This window comes from Erinaceus europaeus, chromosome 13 (assembly GCF_950295315.1).
Source record: "Erinaceus europaeus chromosome 13, mEriEur2.1, whole genome shotgun sequence".
Classification (NCBI taxonomy): Eukaryota; Metazoa; Chordata; class Mammalia; order Eulipotyphla; family Erinaceidae; genus Erinaceus; species Erinaceus europaeus.
In genome coordinates, this window is record NC_080174.1 from 33,078,380 (window position 1) to 33,100,285 (window position 21,906).

Here is a 21,906-nt window from a genome sequence, read left to right on the forward strand (position 1 = left end):
ATACGTGACATGACATACACTTTAAGAATGTAGGAGTTCTTAGGATGTGGGTGACTAGTGAAAGGTGACTAATGGGGCACAAAGAGCAACATGAAAGCAGCAGTCCACGCTGGACTGTCCTGAACAGTTGGTGAGAATCTACAACCTGTGTATATTCTGGCCTTGGGCAGTTAGCTACTTAGGCAGAAGTGGAAGAATTGCTGTGTAGGGGTGACTGGTTAAACCCTTACTTTTCATTTTTAAACATGCCAAGAGTTTTAATGATTGCTAAGCCATGAGTTCCTGATTTCAATTTTGACTGTTATCCCAACTCCTCCTACTTACAGATTTATTCTTAGGAAGGCATAAGGTGGGAGATCCTTTTTCTTAGTCTTCTTGATGTCCAAAGCCTGTTGGAGTTGCCTTAGTTAGTTGGTTAACCTGATAGTGTTTGAGGTGTTTGGAAGAGGTGTTTGTTGATACGGAATATAGAGTATGTATGGAAGTTTATGTCCTGTAGTGATCACATAAGGCAGCATAGTTGAAGAAAAACTTCTAGTGAAGCAAAAGCAGACTATCTACCTCTGTGACAGAAGGAAGAAAAGGCACCAGATAATGTTAGAGAAAGAAAACCATAGCAAGGTACCTCTAGCAGGATTATTCTAGCTGGAGACATGGCAAGACACTATAGTAATTGGATCCCAGGTACTCCTGCCACAAATACTTTCTCATTTTCACTTAAAATTCAAAGACTGTTAGATGACCCTTGTGGGGACTTGTGAAAAATTTTATTGAAAGTAAAGTATATTAGCATTCATTCATTCTAGCTAATGATAAATTTCATAAGAGAAAATGTGCAAATTAGATCAATTAGAATTAACTTGTGATCTTGCTTAGTCATTTTATATCCATATTCTCTCATTTTCCTTTAATCCAAGTTAGTATCGAAACAGTTTCTATAACCAAGTAAAAAAGATAAATCTATTCACTATAAATTTTAGATAGGCATTTTAGAGATCCTTTTTTATATGTATGTTTCAGAATTTCTTTTGTTGACATCTTGCTTGACTTTCCTGTTTTCTTTTACAATTTACATGCTAGCAGTGATTAGAAGATCATGGATTCTCGTACTTTTCATAATTTGACTTGCTGGGGATCTTGTTAAAACATTAACTCTAGGGTTGGGAAGATAGCATAATTGTTGTATAGAAACACTTTCATGCCTGAAGTTCTGAGCTCTCAGGTTTAATCCTCTGCACTACCATAACCCAGAGCTGAGCAGTGTTGTGGTTTCTTTCTGTATCTGCAACTTTCTTATTAAAAATAAATAAATAATATAAAAAAATCTCTTAAAAATTTAAGCTCTGATGCAGTAAGTATGAGGTAGGGCCCAAGATCCTGCATTTAGTAGCTTCCCTCATGATGCTAGTGCTACTGGTGATAACAATGTATAACAAGCATCTGTTCCATTTTCACCAGGTGAGGATAGCAAAGACAAGAGACTGCATTTGTTCAGTGATTGACCATAATTAGTAATTGTAGACTAGTATTTATTTGCTACCAGTGTTCTTGGTATTGTGCCTGCATATTGCCAGTGTCCATTTCCCCTTTTCCTTATTTTTTGATAGCAAGTCAGAGAGAGATATAGAGCATAAGAGACACCTGCAGCCCTACCCCACCACTCAGGAAGCTTCCACATCCCCGCTAGTGTGTGAGCACATGGGACTTCTGTGCTCTACTGGCTTAGTTACCACCTGCTCTCTAGATTTTTTAAATTTTTTAATGTGAACAAACATGTTATATTTCTTAACATAAGGAAATATTTAAAACCCAAGAGGAATCCTTTTCCCTCTGATTAAGTAGCAATTCATAAAGTCAACTTTGCTTTGTTTGAGTATTTAATAAGATATATCTTTAGTATTTATATTCCTTACTGCTTTCGAGGACTTAAAACATTGATATTTTCAACTATGTCTGTATCTAGCCATTCTCTTAAATGCTTTCATTTTGGACTTTAGGTGACCACTAAGGAACAACATTTAACTGAATGTAAGGCATTTTAAATATCTGTATCTTAGTCAAATGTTGTTGAGATAAGAGATTCTTGCGATAGAAGGGTAATCATATTTCTTTAATTATGTGAAGTTTCTATTCAAGTGTGTTCCATTTTTGGACCATTACAAACTGGAAGAGGTAGCATAGCTAGAGAGTTTTGTGTCTTTGGTAGGGCCTGTGTGAATACTTTCTGTTCTCATTTGCATTTAAATCTTGCCTGGCTTTTCTTGTACTGAAGTACTGCTGCTGTTGTTGCAGGGCTTGAAGTGGAGCATGTGCATGTATATGTGTATGCACAATTTGGGGAAGTGATATTACTGTAGAATACATCTATCCTTTAAGATTTCACAGTTCTCATTCTCTGTAGGTTGATGGAAAGGAGGAGGGAGTGTACTCATTGGAGTGGCAGTTAGCAAGATGCTTATTGCTGGTAGCAAAAACTCTCAATTCTGATTTGCTAGTTCTTTTCACTAGTTGAAGAGTATGCTTTGATGTTCTACTTGTGTTTCTGCAGACTTAGTTGTTTTTTATAACAACTTGGAGTTTTTGTGTATTTCTCCATTGCTGTTGTTTGTAAATCTTAAGAAGTTCTGTCAATATATTGGAATATTATAGGCCCTGGGCTGTTTTTTATCATTTTAATGTTTACAAAAATGTGTTCTTAGATTGAGAAATCTACCTGAATCAGATTCTTAGGTTCTCTTTTTTGAGTTACTGCTCATCATCTAATTATAATTTATAAAGTGTTCTTAGTTGGTTTTCATAAAGTCCAGGTCTAGAGCTTGTTGCATAGAATTGTAAGCTTTAAAAAGAGAGATTTTTGGCAGAGGAAGCTTATTTTTTGGATATTCCTCAGTGGGAGTTAGATAGATTTAGAAGTCCTGAAATTAACATCTGCAAAGTGGGGGTGGGGGTTGGGGGTGGTAAAGGAAAGGAGTCTGTGCTCAACTTGCTAGTGACAGGGTACAAGTATAAAAATGGTCCCTAGCAGACAGTTCTGTGCATTTCTTAGTGAAGATTCTGGATTTCCTGATGTATATTTTAAGTCATCTCCTATTGCAAGATCTCAAAGCAAGCATGATGATGGTTTCCTGCATTCATTTAAAGTTGTGAATCAGGGGTTAAAAAAGAGGAGATGTAGCTCAGAGTGTCCTAAAATGGGGCCTTAGTGGGGTTGAAGAGATAGCATAATGATGTTATGCTAAAAGACTTTGGTGCCTAAGACTCTGATATGCCATGTTCAATCCCCAGTACCATCATAGCCAGAGCTGAGCAGTGCTGTGGTTAAAAAAAAAAAAATGCAAACAATAAATAAAATAAAGGATTTAGAGGAGCCAAGAGATAGCTTTGTGTGTGTAAGAAAGAACTTTCAGGCTGATGGCTCAGCTTGATCACTAGCACTGCAGATGTTCCAACTAAACAATACTCTGGGTGTGTGTCAATATCTAGTTTCCTGAAAAAAAAAAAAATCAAGTTGGTAAAGTGTAGTACTTGGATGTCTGAGTCTCCCAGTTATGTCCTGAATCACACAGTGTATTTTGGAGTGGTGCTGTGATTTCTCATTCTATTTCATAAAGTAAAGTAAAACAGTACATATCTCATATAGAAGGGGCTTAGGTAGTAACAGTCATTTCTCTTTAGACTAGAAGAAAGTTTATGGCTTGAGAAACTGGGGGGAAGAACTGGTTAAAGGGAAGGAACCCATGTGGCAAGCCTGGAGTAAAATAAAAAAGTGGGCCTTTTTATGTTGTTTTTTTTTTTTAAATATTTATTTATTCCCTTTTGTTGCCCTTGTTGTTTTATTGTTGTAGTTATTATTGTTGTTGTCGTTGTTGGATAGGACAGAGAGAAATGGAGAGAGGAGGGGAAGACAGAGAGGAGGAGAGAAAGATAGACACCTGCAGACCTGCTTCACTGCCTGCGAAGCGACTCCCCTGCAGGTGGGGAGCCGGGGTTCGAACTGGGATCCTTATGCTGGTCCTTGTGCTTTGCGCCACCTGCGCTTAACCCGATGCACTACAGCCTGACTCCCCCACCTTTTTATGTTTTAAGGAAATATGGAATCTTCATGCCTAGCTTAATTTTCCTGATTGAAATTTCCACCTACTGTAGGAAAATGAATTCTTTTACTATTTACTGAAATTGATTGCCATTAAATATGCTTATAAACTTGATTTTGTGGTCTATGGGTAACCTTTACAGAAAAAACCTACATTGTATTCTTTTCAGAGTTTCTGCACTCACTGTTTACTGTTCTCTATGTTGGGAGGGAGTAGCTGCTTTCCTGTCTTTGGGGTTCTTAAGCTTACTTTTCTGTTCAACCCAATTATTAATAATTAATTTTTATTGTATAAGATAGTAATAATGATATTCATTTTTATGATGTTCTTAGTCATAATGTACTAACTAGCTCACATTTTTATTACCATGTGCCTAACACAGTTCTGTATCATTCCAATATTAGCTTTTAAAGGATAATGCTGCTCATATAAAATCAATAAATTAAAATTAAAATGCCCATCGATTTGGAATATTTTTAATGAGAAGTGAAAATTGTAATCTTTGAAGAGCCTTTATATAACTGTGCTTTCATTACTGTGATTGTTAGGAACAGCAGTAAAATATAAGTTACAGAAAAAGCTCAGGAGGTAGAGTACAGGGCTTGTATACTTGAGGCTCCTGGTTTGATTCCCCACTCCACACATACTGGACTGAAACTCTGATACTCCCTCTCTTTCTCTGTCTCTCAATAAATACAAAATGTAAAGATAATTTAAGGACTGGAAGAAGGCTCATTCAGTAAGGTGTGTGCCTGCCATATGCTCTGACTAGGTTCAAACCCTGGGATAGGGGAAACTGGTCCCCCCCCCCCCCCCAGGCTTATCAGTGGGGCTCAGTGCCTGCATTAGGAATCCACTGCTCCTGGAGGCTACTTTTTCCCCTTTTGTTGCCCTTGTTATCATTATTGTTGTTGTTATTATTGTTATTGCTGTTGGATAGGACAGAGAGAAATGGAGGAGGGGAACACAGTGAGAGGGAGAGAAAGACAGACACCAGCAGACTTGCTTCTCCCCTTGTGAAGCTACACCCCCTTCACCCCAGGTAGGGAGTGGTGTCTGGAACCTGGATCCTTATGCTGATCCTTGGCTTTGTGCTATGTGTGCTTAACCTGCTGTGCTACTGCCTGGTTTCTGTCCCTCTTTCTCTCCCTCTCAGTCTCCCTCCTTCTCCCTCTCCCTCTCTATTTCTTTTTTTTTCTCCCCTCTCTCCCCTCCCCTTCTCTCCCCTCCCCTCCCCATCCTATCTCTTCTCTCCAGGGTTATTGCTGGGGCTCAGTGCCTGCACTATGAATCCACTGCTCCTGGAGGCTGTTTTTTCCCTTTTGTTGTTTATCGTTGTTGTTATTACTATTGTTATTACTGTCATTTGTTGTTATTGCTATCGTTGTTGTTGGATAGAGAGAAATGGAGAGAGAAGGGGAAGACAGGGGGAGAGAAAGACACCTGCAGACCTGCATCACTACCTGTGAAGCGACCCCCCTGCAGATGGGGAGCCCGGGGGCTCGAACCAGTTTCCTTATGCCAGTCCATGCACTTTGCGCCATGTGTGCTTAACCCGCTGCGCTACCATCCAGCCCCCTCTCTCTTTGTATCTAAAGAAAAAAAAAGTAAACTTGGCCAGGAAATTAGTGAAGTCCCAATAACGGCTCCTTCCTTAATAAAGTTAGATGGTTTTAGTCTTTGTGTGTGTTCTTGTTAATTTGTGATATGAAAATAAGAATCATCTGATTTTGAATTTTGGGGAAGGAAAAATAAGGTTAAGTTGCATTTCTTCAAATTGTTTTTCTTTTAAAAGGGTTGAAATGTTTAGATTTATGTATTTGGTTATATCAATATGTATGTATATTTAAGCACTAGCTTGAAATAAAGTCTGTAGGTTATTATCATCAAATTTTTTCATAAAAGTAATGCAATGATGTTTAGTATTATCAGAAGCTTTTTGCAGACTCCTTATGTTGGTAGGCATAAGTTTGTATTTTCATAGTATTGTAGTCTGAATATTGGTTAACTTAGCAACCTAGCTATGAAGCTTCTTTAGTTTTTCTCTTGCTTTGTGTATCTGCTGTGAAAAATGACAAAGCCCAACAAATTATAATTGCTGCAGACAGAATTGGAGTACTTTCATCATAAATTAGGAACTTTCAACTCAGCATTTGAAGTATGAAAACTATATTTTGACTAGTTTAAAGACTTAGGGATTTCTGATTTGGTGTTCTAAGATGAGGACACTGAGAGGTTTCTTTGTTTTATCAAGGTGCATTAAAAATGTATGACTTTTAATTTTGCTTGATACAGATGGGTCACCAAACTTGATTGGTTTTCTTGGGCTCAGTAATGGAACAGAATGACTAATGCAAAATGGAGGGAAATGCTTTTTTGTTATTATATACATTTTCATTTAATAATTTTGTAATTAAAAACATACATGACAAAAAAAATCAATTAGTGGGTCAAAGAGGGCAAAAGTAAAATTCACTGGCTAGTGAAAGAAAAAGCCAAAGTGCTTATAAGTTCCTAGAGAACGAAGAAAAGCTGGCATTTGTCAAATCAGCTGTTATTGTCTTTTTTAGAATAAAGTATGACGGGTGTTGGTGGGTCATAGGCCTAGCCTAACCAGCTGCTCTTATGTCAGCACAGTTTATAGTTGTATCTGGGAAAATGGCTGTAAACTGACTTTTTCTTTAAGGGAAGTTTTAGTATACCTGAATTTATTTCTGTTTATCCCTACTATCGTGACAGCCAGATTTCAGGGATTTATGTGCCAATTCTATAGGAAGAGAAATGAAAATGTAGCTGGTATAGAAGCAGCAGCTACTTGACAATGAATTCTTAAGATAGAAAGGAAAGTAAACTTGGTTTAGCCTTAGACACTTATCTCTGCTGCAGGATTGGACACTTATCTTTGTTGCCATGTTTCTTGGCATGGAGTTATTTTGCCAAGGCCTAGTATCATGCTGGGGTATTACGGGTGAACAGATATAATAGATAAAACAAGTCATAAGCGGGAGTCGGGCAGTAGTGCAGCAGGTTAAGAGCATGTGGTGCAAAGTGCAAGGACCAGCGTAAGGATCCCTATTGGAACCCCCGGTCCCCACCTGCAGGGGAGTCGCTTCACAGGCTGTGAAGCAGGTCTGCAGGTGTCTATCTTTCTCTCCCCCCTCTGTCTTCCCCTCCTCTTTCCATTTCTCTCTGTCCTATCCAACAACGACTACAACAATAAAACAACAAGGGCAACAAAAGGGAATAAATAAATATATAAAGAAAAACCTGTCATAAGCATACTTATCTTACTTGAATCCAGATGTGGTGAGCAATAACAAAAAATAATACTCATTTCCATTGCTATTACATTAAATCTAAATAACTTAAACCAAAAGGATGGGAAATGCCCTGCCTGTGGTCCATACTCATGAAGCCATTTGGTTTGGGAGCCAGGCAGTGGCACACCTGGTTAATAAGCACACATATTATAATGTGCAAAGACCTAGGTTCAATCTCCTGGTACCCACCTGCAGGGGGAAAGCAGGGCTGCAGGTATCTCTCTTTCCTTCTCTCTCCTTTCTCAATTCCTCTCTGTCTCTATCTACTAAATAAAAACATTAAAATAATTTTTTTAAAAAAAGGCTTGGTTTGACCCAGCTAAAGCAGTCTTAGGCTGGACTTGAACTTCAATAAATCTAGGTTTTTTTTTTTTTTTTAATCAGCACTATTCAGATCTTGTACTGGGGGATTGAATTTGGGATTTCAGAGCCTCAGGCATGAAAGTTTTTTTTTTTTTGCATAACCATTAAACTATATACCCAACCCATAGCAAAATTAATTGCTTATTTTTAAATTGATAATTTATATGGCCTGTGAGTGATGGTATAAATACCCAGTGGCCACCCCTGGTAAAGGAATATATTGGAGAAGAACTAGTTGTCTCCCTTGCTCCCTCCCTTTGCTTTTGCTTATTCATTACAAATGAGAGGCTTTCACAAGGCAGAGAAATAGAAGCCAGAGCTACTCTGCTACATTGTTTTCTTGTATGAAGTTATCTGTAGCAAAAACCAAACTTATGGTGTCTGCCCCTTCTTCCAAAATAAACTGAACAATCAATACTTTCTCCTAAAATCTTCCATGGTTCAGTAAAATACACCTGTTCTGATTCTTCATATCAGATATTTGGAAATAATTCTTCTCTTCCCCTCCCCCCCTCTCCCACTCTCCCAGAACATTGCTCAGCTCTGGCATATGGAAGGGCTGGGCATGGAACCTGGGATTTTTAGTGCTTCAGACATGAACATCTTTTTGCATGACTATCATGTTATCTCTCCAGCCCTCATTCTTGACTCCTCTTGGTCCTTCAGCTCCATATACAATCTATAGAAGATTTTCCTATTGGTATCTCTCTCACATGCCTTGAATTTACCCACTTACCTCTAAATTATTATTGCCATCATAAGTCCTCCTTGGAGTACCTCATAATTTCCCTTGTCTACAGATTGGTTCCCATTTTATAGCACTATGCATTATATAAGAGTGAACTTTTGAAAATGCAGGCCAGATAATACTATTTTATAGAAAAATCTTTTTTAAAAAAATTTTTATTATCTTTATTTAATGGATAGAGACAGACAAATCAAGAGGCAAGGTGGAGATAGAGAGGAAAAGAAACAGAGACACCTGCAGTCTTGCTTCACTTGTATAGTTTTCTTCTTGTGCAGGTGGGGATCAGGGAGCTTGAACCTGGGTCTTTGTGCATTATAACATGTGCCATCAACCAGATATGCCACTACCTGCCTCCCTCCACCCCTGCCCCCTGCTGTTTTTTTAAACTTAGTATTCTAGTCAGTTCTTTTATACTATGGTGGGAAATTGGAAGTCTACAAAATACATTTGCCAGACTCCCTTGCCAAAATGTAGGAGTTGTGGCAGGAATTTGAAAGGCGAGAAAAGAGACTTCTCGTTTTCTGTTTTTTATTTCAGTAGCTGAAGACAGCTATCACTCTACTCTCCATTACTCCTTGACACTTTCAATATTACTGTGCATCTCTGCCATAGGAATTCGATACTTGAGTTGCGGGATTCCACTTCTTAGGAATTCAGGAACCAACCATACTTAGCACCATCTACTTAGAGTGGACCTCCCTCTCCTTTTCCCCAGCGATAGTGCCATAATGCCTTTCCTCTAAGCTTGAAGCTTCTGAATAACAAGCAACTTTCATTTTGTTCTCCTAGTCCCTTGAATTGTACTGTTTTCTGCAGTTACTAATCTTTTGATTAGCTTACACACACTCCCCCCCACTTTTTTTTAAACCATTCTAGCTTTTCAATATCTATGTATTTGCTGTATTAAACCTGCATTAAATCATTATGCTTGAATGATAATGGTTTCTGTTTGTTTCACTGAAGAGGCTTTCCATATTTAAGGATTCAGTTAAATAAATAACTTAAAAATGAATGACTTTACTAGCTTTAAGTACCTGACCTGTCTAGCCTCAAGTCATAACATTTTGCTGCTTTTTCCTCTATGCTTACAATTTTCTGAGTTTTTTTGTTTGTTTTTAGTGGCCAGAACATGTACATTGTTTTTGTGTATAGGGCATTGTGTATTGTCTGTTCACTGGTTTTCAGCCAGAATTGGTTGCTTGGTCAGTTTTTGCACAGAGCAGGCCAGAAGCAGTTTAGTATAGAGACTGTAGAGATGTAGACTGTTATGTCCGTTTTATATAATAAACTATTTGCCAATTTTTTGACTTTTGACAGGCTGCTTTATAATCTGCATTAGTTTCCTCATCTGGAAAATAAGGTTGACAATTTTTCCTAATTTTTATTTTTTCTCCCATAATCATTTACACATTCTGATTTTAAACTTGCTTATTATTCATTTAGTAGATTGTGAACCTCTTTTCATATTTTCATTTTATTTGTAAATTTTTTAATTATCTTTATTTATTTATTGGATAGAGACAGTGAGAAATCGAGAGGGAAGGGGAGACAGAGAGTGTGAGAGACACCTGCATCCCTGCCTCACCACTTGCGAAGCTTTCCCCCTGCAGGAAGGGAGTGTGGGCTCACACCCAGGTTCTTGCTTATCATAACATGTACAGTCAACCAGCCCCTATCTTTTCATATTTTTATTCATTTTTGCAGAGCTGGGGCCTTTGCCTCAACTTCACGATTTTTTTGCTTTTGGTCTGACATTTTCATTTAGATAGAGCGAGGAAGATGTTACAGTATCAGATCTTCCCATTATGCCTTCTATTGTTGAGACTCCAACTTGGGCCACTTACGTGGAAAGACAAGGCAAGCATTCTACTTGGTAAGCATTCTCTTGGCCCAGCTTTTCAAATTAGTGTTTTTGTATCACCAGAACTGATTAGTAAGCTTTTACCTGGATATGCTGTATTTATCTGGTTTTGAGGTTTATTTTTTCACACTCAGACAACTACTAGAAAAGTGAATTAGGGGAGTAATTTAAAAAGTTTCATTTCATGGCAAAATAAGTTAGAAAAACACTGTATCTGATCTTTTTAAAAAATTTCTTTATTGGGGGATTAATGTTTCACATTTGACAGTAAATACTATGGTTTGTACATGCATAACATTTGTCAGTTTTCCACATAACAATACAACCCCCACTAGGTCCTCTATCATCCTTTTTGCACCTTTACTCTCCCCTCACCCACCCCAGAGTCTTTTGCCTTGGTGCAGTACACCAACTTCACTTCAGGTTCTACTTGTGTTTTCTATTCTGATCTTGTTTTTCAACTTCTGCCTGAGAGTGATATCATCCCATGTTTACTCTTCTGTTTCTGACTTATTTCACTTAACATGATTTCTTCAAGCTCCATCCAGGATCGTTTGAAAATGGTGAAGTCACCTGCTTTTTAAAAATATTTATTTACTTACTCTTTTTTGTTGCCCTAGTTGTTTTATTGTTGTAGTTATTATTGTTGTCGTGGTTGTTGGATAGGCCAGAGTGAAATGGAGAGAGGAGGGGAAGACAAGAAAGGAGAAAGATAGACACCTACAGACCTGTTTCATTGCTTGTGAAGTGACTCCCCTGCAGGTGGGGAGATGGGGGCTCGAACCGGGATTCTTACACTTTGTACCACGTGTGCTAAACAACTGTGCTACGCCCGACTCCAGAAGTCACTGTTTTTAATAGCTGAGTAGTATCCCATTGTGTATATAGACCACAACTTGCTCAGCCACTCATCTGTTGTTGAACAACTGGGTTGTTTCCAGGTTGTGGCTATTATAAATTGTGCTGCTAAGAAGATAGGTATACACAAATCTTTTTGGATGGGTGTGTTGGGTTCCTTAGGATATTTCCCCAGGAGAGGAATTGCAGGATCATTGGGTAGGTCCATTTCTAGCCTTCTGAGAGTTCTCCAGACTGTTCTCCAGGTTGGACCAATTGACATTCCCACCAGCATTGTAGGAGCGTTCCTTTGACCCTACAACCTCTCCACTATTTGTTGCTGCTGTTACCTTTTCTGATGTATGACATTCTCACAGGAATGAAATGGTATCTCATTGTTGTCTTACTTTGCATTTCTCTGACAATTAAAGAATTGGAGCATTTTTTTCATGTGTTCTGGGCCTTTTGGACATCTTCTGTGGTGGATATTGTATCCATGTCCTCTCCCCATTTTTGGATGGGGTCATTTGTTTTATTGTTGTTGAGTTTGGCAAGCTGTTCTGTCAAATATTTTGTAAACTCTTGTCTGATGTATGGCATGTAAAGATCTTCTCCCATTCTGTGAGGGGTCTCTCTCTTTTTTTTTTTGCTGTGCAGAAGCTTTTTGTTGTAGCCCTATAGGTTTATACTTGCCTTAGTCTTCTTTGTAATTGGATTCATTTCATTGAAGATGTCTTTAAAATTTATGTGGAAATGAGTTCTGCCAATATTTTCCTCTCAGTATCTGATAGTTTATGGTCCAACATCCAAGTCCTTGATCCACTTGGAATTTACTTTTGTATTTGGTGAAGTATAGTGGTTCAGTTACATTCTTCTGCATGTTTCTACCCATTTTTTTCCAATACCATTTGTTGAAGAGACTCCCCTGCCCCCACTTAATAGTCTGGGCACCTTGGTCAAAGATTAGATGTCCACAGGTGTTAGGGGCTTACTTCTGGGCTCTCAATTCTATTTCACTGGTCAGTGTGTCTATTCATGTTCCAGTACCAAGCAGTTTTGATGACAGTGGCCCTATAATACAATTTGAGATCTGGGAATGTGATGCCTCCAGTTCTGTTCTTTCTTCCCAAGATTGTTTTGGTAATTCTGGGTCTTTTCTGGTTTCAGATAAACATTTGTAACATTTGTTCTATTCTCCTAAAAAATGTGGTTGGAATCTTAATGGGGATAGCATTAAGTTTGTATATTGTGTATATTGGTTCTGGGTAGTATATTCATTTTAATGATGCTAATTCTTCCAACCAATGAACATGGATTATCTTTCCATTTCTTTGTGTCTTTTTCAATTTCCTTGAGTAGTAACTCATAATTTTCAGTATACAAGTCTTTCACTTCTTTAAAAAAATTTTTTTTTAAAAAAGGAGACATTAACAAAACCATAGGATAAGATGGCTACAACTCCAAGCAATTCCCACCACCAGATCTCTGTATCCCCTCCCCTCCCCTGAGAGTTTTCCTATTCTTTATCCCTCTGGGAGTATAGACCCAAGATCATTGTGGGATGCAGAAGGTGGAAGGTCTGGCTTTTATAATTGATTCCCTGCTGAACATGGGCATTGACTGATTGATCCATACTCCCAGCATGCCTATTTCTTTCCCTAGTAGGGTGGGGCTCTGGGGGAAGTGGAGCTCCAGGACACATCGTTGGGGTCTTCTATCCAGGGAAGTCTGGTTGGCATCATGGTAGCATCTGGAACCTGGTGGCTGAAAAGAGAGTAAACATATAAAGCCTAACATATTGTTGAACAATCATGGACCCAAAGGCTGGAACAGTGCAGATGAAGTGTTGGGGGTTCCTCCATTTATAGAGCTAGTAGGCATATTGTAGTTATATTCCAAAGGGCCTGTGACTATACTAGTTTTTTTTTTTTTGTTTGTTTGTTTGTTTTTGTTTTTGCCTGGGCCTGAAATCTGATATGCAGGTAGATCCAAGTTATTGTCTGGGGAGGTGATGTCATGGCTGGAAAAGGGACAGAAAGCTGGATCAGCAAAGAGAGTAGCTCCTTAATATGGGGAAGGGATATAAATATTGACTGTAAACGCCATTCATTTCATTTGGTCTGGGGCCCATATTCACCTTAGGAGCCTATGTGACCTTTGCATCCCTGTAGATTCTGAGCTCACATTTGTGGTCATGAGTAGGATCATTCTAAGCTGCCCCAATATCGACCCATCTTCCTCAGGTTTAGCATAGTGTATGTTGTCCATCTTCCCTTCGGAGGATGGAACATTCTCTACTGTTGTTGATCCAAGTTGAGGGCAAGGTCCTATCCCCATAGGCAAACAAAGGGTTTTTTTTTTTGTTGTTGTTCCTGATAGAAATGACCTGTAACAATGGAGAGAGGTACTTATTTGAGGACTAGGCCCAGCATGTCTCAGGTTCCCGAGTAGGGCCCCAGCTGATGGGGTGGACTGATAGTGACTAATGAGTCATCATTAATGTCTAACAGTCTGTGGCCCTTATTCAGCTTTTTGCAGTCCTTGCTTTGCTAAGGTTAGCTTTGGAGTGAGTGAGAGAACTTTAATAGGAAGTAGGTGAGGAGGGTATCTAAGTCTAATTAGATATTATTTCATTGTGAATTTTATAATGACTCACTGCAGACCATTGTGTACTTTTGTTTTCAGGTATATATTTTGCCCTAGTTTATGGATACATCTGAGCATATGCTCTGTCTTATGGGACCTGGTCTGTATCTAGGTTTTGGGATTTTCTTAGCAAGTGAACCACCTGGAATGGAATTAGAGAATACTATGAAAGGAAAGGTCTCACCCAAGTGATGACGCTGAAGGGTCATCCACACCTGAAGTCTCTGGACAGTCTGAAGTGAAGTATGCTGAGATGCTACTGGCTGCGTTGATTAGGTTGGGATCAGTGGATGAAATAATATTTGGTATGAATTGAGAGAAGCATGCAGGAAAGTTGGCCCCACTCTAAGGTTCCAGGATTCGGGGAAATATAGGCTCTATAGTGGAAATGTGAGGTTCCTGCTGTCTTAGGGTTCAAGAAGACAATAGTTAACTTGGAAAAATCCCTTTGTTACAATTTACTATATCATGCCCAACATCACCATAATTTATGTCCTTTGACATCATTTGTATATAGCCGTGCCACGGGTTGCTTCTGTTCTCCCTGGTGTAGGCTTTTGAGAGAGTCAACATATCAAAGACTCAGTCTGTGCTTTAAAAAGTTTGAGACATACAATCAATTTCCCCCCTCTCATATTAATTAAATAGTGGTTTATATTACTACAAATTAATAGGCGTGTACATAAACACCATTCCCTCCACAAAAGACTGTGACCATTTCATCCCTTCCTACCCCCCAACCCTGCCACCCTGGGAAGCCAAATGTCCACCCTCACCCTAGGGTTTTTACTTTGGTGCCCTACTCCAGATTTACTCAGATTTTGCTTTTAGTTTCCCTGTTCTTCTTTCTCAACTTCTGTTGATGAGTGGGAACATCCCATACTCATCTATCTTTCTGACTTAGCTCACTTAACATAATTCCTTCTAGCTCCATCCAAAATGGGTCGGAGAAGATGGGTTCATTGTTCTTAATAGCTGCATAGTATTCCATTGTGTATATATACCACAGCTTTCTCAGCCAGTCATCTCTTGCTGGGCACCTGGGTTGCTTCCAGGTTTTAGCTATTAAGAATTGTGCTGCTATGAACATAAGTGTACAAATACCTTTTTGGTTGGGTGTTATGGAGTCCTTGGGGTAAGTCCAAGGGAGTAAGTAGTGGGTCATATGGAAGGTCCATGTCTAGCCTTGTGAGAGTTCTCCAGACTGTTCTCCACAGAGATTGGACCTATTTACATTCCCATCAGCAGTGCATAAGGGTTCCTCTGTCCCTACAGCCTCTCCAGCATTTGTTGCTGCTGTCCTTTTTGTTGTATGGCATTCTCACAGGGGAGAGGTGGCCTTATAATAGAGTTTGAGATCTGGGAGTGTGATACCTCCATCTGTTTCATTTCCTTAAGATTGTTTTTGGAATTCTGGGTGTTTTCTGGTTACAGATATATGACTGCAGTTTATGTTCTATTCTCTTGAAGCTTGGTAGAACTTTGATGGGTATTGTGTTAAATTTGTATATGGCTCCAGGGAGAATATTCATTTTGATATTAATTCTTCCAATCCTGAACATGGATGTCTTTCCATTTCTTGGTATCATTTCTATTTATTTGAATAGTGCTACTCATAGTTTTCAGTATACAAGTCTTTTACTTCTTTGTTTAGGTTTATTCTTAGGTATTTTATTGTTTTTGCTGCAATAGTAAATGGGAGTGATTTCTGGATATCTTCTTTAGTGTTTGCATAAGGAAATGCCACTTGATTTTTGTACATTGATTTTGTAGCCTAACACCTTGCTATATTGCCTAATAACTTCTAGTAGTTTTCTGCTGGATTCTTTATGTTTTTCTATGTATACTATCGTATCATCTGCAAATAGTGATTGCTTGACTTCTTCCCTTCCAATTTGTATTCCTTGGATTTCTTTCTCTTGCCTGATTGCTATGGCAAGAACTCCCAATACTATGTTAAAGAGTAATGGTGATAATGGACAGCCCTGATCTGATCTGAGGGGGAATGCTTTCAGCTTCTGTCCATTGAGTATGATGTTGGCTGTAGGTCTGCTATATATATGGATTCCACTATCTTGAGGAATTTCCCATCTATTCCCGTTTTTTGTAGTGTATTGAACATGAATAGATTTTGTCAGTGGCTTTCTCTGCATCTATTGAGATAATCATGTGGTTTTGTTTTTATTGATATGGTGAAAGACATTGATTGACTTACGTACCAAAAAAAAAAAAAGCAACCAAAAAACCAGCAATATTTTCACATTCTTGCTTCCCTCACATGAAGTAACATATCACTTTTTTATGACTTACCATGTGATAGTTAATATATATTACATATTATAAGAATACATAATTTATAATGATTTGAGTTAAAACCAAAAATCACATCCCAGAAGTTTTTGTTCTAAAGCCTGAAAACTTGTGTGTGTAGAAGAATTCCTATATAGCAGTGGCTGGATAATTTCTCTGGTATCTGTACAGATGTAAACGGTTTCCCCACAAGAAATCCTTAATAGTGAATTGTCTTCTACAACATTTCTTTTTTGTTTTTTTTTAAATGTGTGTCTGTATGTATATAGATAATATATATTTTATCTTGAAATTGGTATTCCACATGACATAGAAAACTTTGATATATATACTTTAAGTCCATTAAACTAAGAATCAAAATAAATAATGATAGGAAAAGCAAATGTACCAGTATTCTGGGATTTGGTATTGAATTTGTACATTATATTTAATTTTGAGCTTCTAAGTAGCCAGCGTAAAGTTAAGTTTCATTTCTTTTCATCATCATATGATCAGAAGAAGAAAACTATTTCTTTTTCTTTCTGAATTTTGAACTTTAGTCATGCAAATCTCATTTTCCCAAATTGTGAATATAGAAATGCTAATTTTGAGGATCCCAGTTCAAGCTCCAACTCCCCACTTATAGGCGAGTTGTTTCATAGGCAGTAAAGCAGGTCTATAGGTGTCTTTCTCTCCCCCTCTCGGCCTCCCCCTTCTCTCTCCATTTCTCTCTGTCCTATCCAACAACAACGACATTAATAACAACAACAATAAAATAACAAGGGCAACAAAAGGGAATAAAAAATTCTAATTTGGGGGGGAGTCGGGAGGTAGCGCAGTAGGTTAAGTGCAGGTGGTGCAAACTGCAAGGACCAGCGTAAGGATCCCGGTTTGAGCCCCCTGGATCCCCACCTGCAGGGTAGTTGCTTCACAAGTGGTGAAGCAGGTCTGCAGGTGTCTATCTTTCTTTTCTCCTCTGTCTTCCCCTCCCCTCTCCATTTCTCTCTGTCATATTCAACAACGATAACATGAATAACTACAACAATAAAACAACAAGGGCAACAAAAGGGAATAAATAAATATTAAAAAAAAAGAAAAAAGAATTATTTAAAAAATACTAATTTTGGTGATTGCTCTCGGGATTAACATTGGGAATGATAGGCTACATTAGATGGACAGAGTTTTATATTTTTCTATAATTAATTTATATTTTCATAGCTTAAAAAAGACAAAAAGTATTCTCCTAACTTATCCCCTCCCCCCAAATAAAATACTTTAAAAACATATACCTAGCTTTAAAATGTTCTGGCCTAGATCCTTTAACAATATACTGCATGTGTCTTCACTGCCATTTTGTAGGGGATACCACAGTTGCTTTTTTATTTTTCTTTATATTGATTTAAATTCCCTTTTAAATGTAATCCACAGCAAGGCTGACTGCTTTCAAGAAGTCTTATATTCTCCCTAGCCACCCAGGGTTGCTGCTTTTGAAAAGCATGTGTAGGAGAACCTTGGGAACTCGATATTTCTGTTTGGCAGCCAGTTGACCTGACATTTGTTCTAAGGAGCCTCTCATATGAGTCCAGACTGTGGCAGGTCTTTATTTTTCTCTGTACTCATCATCTACAAGGACAACTGCTGTTTCAGTATGTGACAGGAGCCCTCACTCTCCACCTCCTTCTCAAGGGCTTACTGGGACTAATTATTTTGAAAACAGCTTATAGCAGCATGCTTCCAATCCAGTTCCAAAGTGTGTGACCATTTCATTTTCTTTGCTACTCTTCCCTTGTTGCAGACTTCTTTAACTTTAATCTGCAATCCCATTTGTCCACAACCGCCCTAATTGTGTCAGCTTGTTCTTTAAAACAGTTGTTTATAGGAAGCAAAACACCTTCCGTCATACTAGCCATCATATAGTAATGTTGGTTTCCTCTCTTCATTTGTTTCTTCTGTCCTCTGGCTTTAACTTGATTCAGCTTCTTTCAGTTGTACTTTTTTTTTTTTTTTTTTTTTTTAAGTATCAGGGCAGAAGGTGGGATAAGGCCAGTCAGTATTTCCCTCAGCTTTCAATGATATGTAGAGATTGTTATTTTTCCACTCTTTTATGTTACAACAAACTGAATCATTTTGTTCATTGGAGGCTTCTGTTTCTCATTTATTGCTGTTAGGTTTTTCCTCTTTGAAGCTTGCTAGCTGGATATAGTCATCGTTTTCACTTCATTGTTTACATTTTGTCGGTTTGCCCCTTCCTCATTCTGAATTCATCAGGACTTCGTCTCTTTATATATTATGTGATATAGAACTCTATTTTTGGTTGTCTACTGATAAGAAATCAGTACTGTTAACTTGACCATTTGAATAAATCTACACCTATGTATTGAGAGAAACAGCACAGTATCATTTTGTGCAGTGCTGGAGATCAAACTCAAGACCCTGTACATGAAAGCTCATGCTTTGCTCTGCCAATTAGCCAGGTCTCCAAGCATGTTGTAAATGGCATGTTTTAAAGCATACAAATGTACCCACATTTTGATGGACTTAAAGAATATAAAGACTACTAACAGTTTTTATGACTTTATATTTAAAAGTACTCTTAATTTTATAGTAATAAGTGGGAATTGTACCTACAGTACATAGTACATAGTATTGATTCAAAGAGTAGAACTGCTGTTTTGGTAACCTGTAGTATGATGGAGAAAGCTTTGGGTAGTTTGATATCTGACCATTGACAAACCACTTATTTTCTTTTTTCTACTGCAAAGTGGACAAATACCTGATTTTTATGTTGAACTAGTAAAGTGTAATAGTTTTATACACATGTGTATTTTGTAAACTTTGATGTTAGTGAGGTGAGAGTGTCAACATATTCCATGCAGCTATTGCTGTGTTTAAGAAAAAACAATTTAGTTATTATTTCTTTTGATTCTATTGTTAAACATAATGCTACCTTTTGAATGTTTCATTTCTAGGTACATGATGCTGATTGATGGCACAAATGAAGTTTTTATGATTGATAGAGATAATTCAGTGTTTCATGTTTCAAATCTGGAATTCCCATTTCGCAAAGATCTCCGAATACATTTGTCAAATACTCTGTTAGATGGGGTAAGTTGTGATTTATTTTATTTTTCAAATGAAGCTTTACGATTTTCTTTAAAAATGCTTTATTGATATAACATTGGTTTGTAGTGTTAAAAGGTTTCACAAGTATAGTTTGACACCTAGGGTGTGTGTGTGTGAGTGTGAGTGTGTGTGTGTGTATGTATGTATGATAATTTCACAGCTAGGGTGTTTGTGTGTGTGTGTACACGTGTGCATTAACTCACCAGCATTGCATTTTTTTTTCCAATGCAAGTAAATGTATTTTTATTAATTAAGTAGGAGTTTTAGAATAGGATTGAGTTTGTATTTGGATGTTAAATTGTATCTTTCCCTACACTTACCATTGGGGTAATATCCTTTCAAAGAAAGTACCTGCCAGCTTAATCTTTGAAACTAAATATTGAATTTTGAGGTTTTCAGTAGTAACAAGTTGGTTATTATCACAGGTGTCAGAATAAATGAGCAAAATTAAGTCTTACTTTTCTGTCTTTGTGATTGAAAAAATGAGTTCTGGTTGAATAAAGCTGACTTGTTGTATTTCTAAATTGAATTTGAATTATGTTATCTAGCATCACATTTTTTTTTTTTCTTGGTTCTTTTACTATAAAGACTAATAATAGCTCCTGTTTAATGAGAATCATGCCTTTGGAAGCAATCAGTGTACATTTAAATTTTGAATGCTGATAACCTTCCAGAAAAATCTTTATTTAGTAATCAGAATTACCTGATTAAAGATATTTTAACTCTGTCCTGTACAAATAGCATTCTTTTCACCAACCAGAAGTTCTGTATCCTGTAAATATAAAGTAAGAACATTAAAAAAAAAAAAAAAACTGGTAAAGATTACTTGCCCTCCTGTCATTGGGGTAACTTCTGATAAGTGTTATTTCAAAGTTTTCATATATATATTCCTGAGAGATGTAGTATGTTCATATTAGTAATACTGACTCAGAGTATAGATTATTTATTTATTTATTCCCTTTTGCTGTCCTTGTTTTTTTATTGTTGTAGTTATTATTGATGTCGTTGTTGGATAGGACAGAGAGAAATGGAGATCGGAGGGGAAGACAGTGGGAGAGAAAGATACACACCTGCAGACCTGTTTCACTGCTTGTGAAGCGACTCCCCTACAGGTGGGGAGCCGGGGGCTCGAACCAGTATCCTTACACCAGTCCTTGCCCTTTGCACCACCTGTGCTTAACCCGCTGCACTACTGCCAGTCCCTGTTCGGGTGCCAAAATGCCGGGCTAGCTTCACGGGTGGGAGACATAGGACCAGGGACTCATGGCTTAGCTGGGAACGCAGTTCACTCTTTATAAATGAGCGAGGATACAGTGCAATCAATCAATCTCTCTTCATTAGAAAATCCTGTCCTTTATATCTCCTGAGGCGGAAGTGTCAGGAAGAGGAAGTACGTAAGATAGGGGGTGGGGAGAATAAAAAACCACACGAACCAGTGGGGATTAAATGGTGGAAAACAGGAAGTGACTAGGAGAGGGGGCGGAGTGGAAAAAGAGTGGGAACCAGTGGGGATTAAACCAGTACAGGTCTCAAACAAAACAATGGTTATGTAAATAGACCACAGTGTTAAGCTATGCAGGGGAACTTAGCGTGACACAGATAGAAATAGAAGCAGAACTAGCCAAAGGAGAAATGTTGACCAACACGCTACTGCCTGACTCCCAGAATATAGATTCTTAAACAGAATGTATAACAGGATCTCTCTCTCTCTGTATGATGCTGGATCCTCAGATATATCTGACTTTAGCTCATTAAAAATTGGTTCACTTTTTTATTTACATATAGAGGGAAGTAGAGACACCATAGCACTGGAACTTTCCCTGATGTTGCAAACTCCTTATCTTGTAATTGAACCTGAATTGTATTCATAGAAAGGCATATGCCCTACTTGGTGAAGTGTCATTCTGACCCCTCTATCAGAATCTTTTGATAATTTGAAGTACTTTCCCAGTAAGATTCTAGATATTCATGATACCTCTTTTTCTAGTTAAAAATGAATGTTCTGGGCACATACACAGGCAGTTACACAGTTTTTCATGGAAAGAATTAAACATTAGATTTTTTTTTTTTCATTTGTGCTAACAGGCCATTCCTGGTTCACCATGCTGGATTCAAAGACACGACCATGTAAAGTAATGACATGTATAATTGCCACCCTTCTTTCCAGAGTTTGCACAAATGCACACTTCCAACAACCATTTGTGGAGGGTCTGTAGATATCTTAAATGACTGGACTTGAAAAGTCAATATTATTTAGTTTAATAAGGGAAAGAATGGCTTTTTCATTTCATGGGACAGTGTAATGTAGGGTACTGATGTTTCACTGCCTTCTTTGGCTGTTACATAAGAGTAACTTAATTTACTCAATTTCTGTATCAATAATCAGGTGAGGCCAATAATAGTGCTTAATTCTTCAATCTTTTGTGAAGATTTATGCTGGATAGCTTATTAGGCGTTAATAATAGTGACTGGTATAAGGTAGAATAAGTACTTAATTTTTATTTTACTAACCTATATGGAACTTATTTTTTGCTTCTTTATGAATTGTGTTTCTTGTACATGGTACCTATTTAAATGCTTCTGACATTTTTCTCTTGGTTTCTTTTTTCTTTTTTCTTTTTTTTT

The 21,906-nt window shown here is 37.7% G+C and overlaps 1 protein-coding gene across 2 annotated transcripts in view; it reads left to right on the plus strand.

Annotated features, from left to right (window-relative positions):
• The window catches only part of RNGTT (RNA guanylyltransferase and 5'-phosphatase), a 301,664-nt gene that overhangs the window by 81,332 nt on the left and 198,426 nt on the right, over window positions 1-21,906 (plus strand). For both annotated transcript variants that reach the window (XM_060205495.1, XM_007533539.3), the window contains exon 9: window positions 19,128-19,263. In XM_060205495.1, coding sequence (XP_060061478.1) covers window positions 19,128-19,263 — 136 coding nt within the window. The remainder of the gene's footprint in view (window positions 1-19,127; window positions 19,264-21,906) is intronic.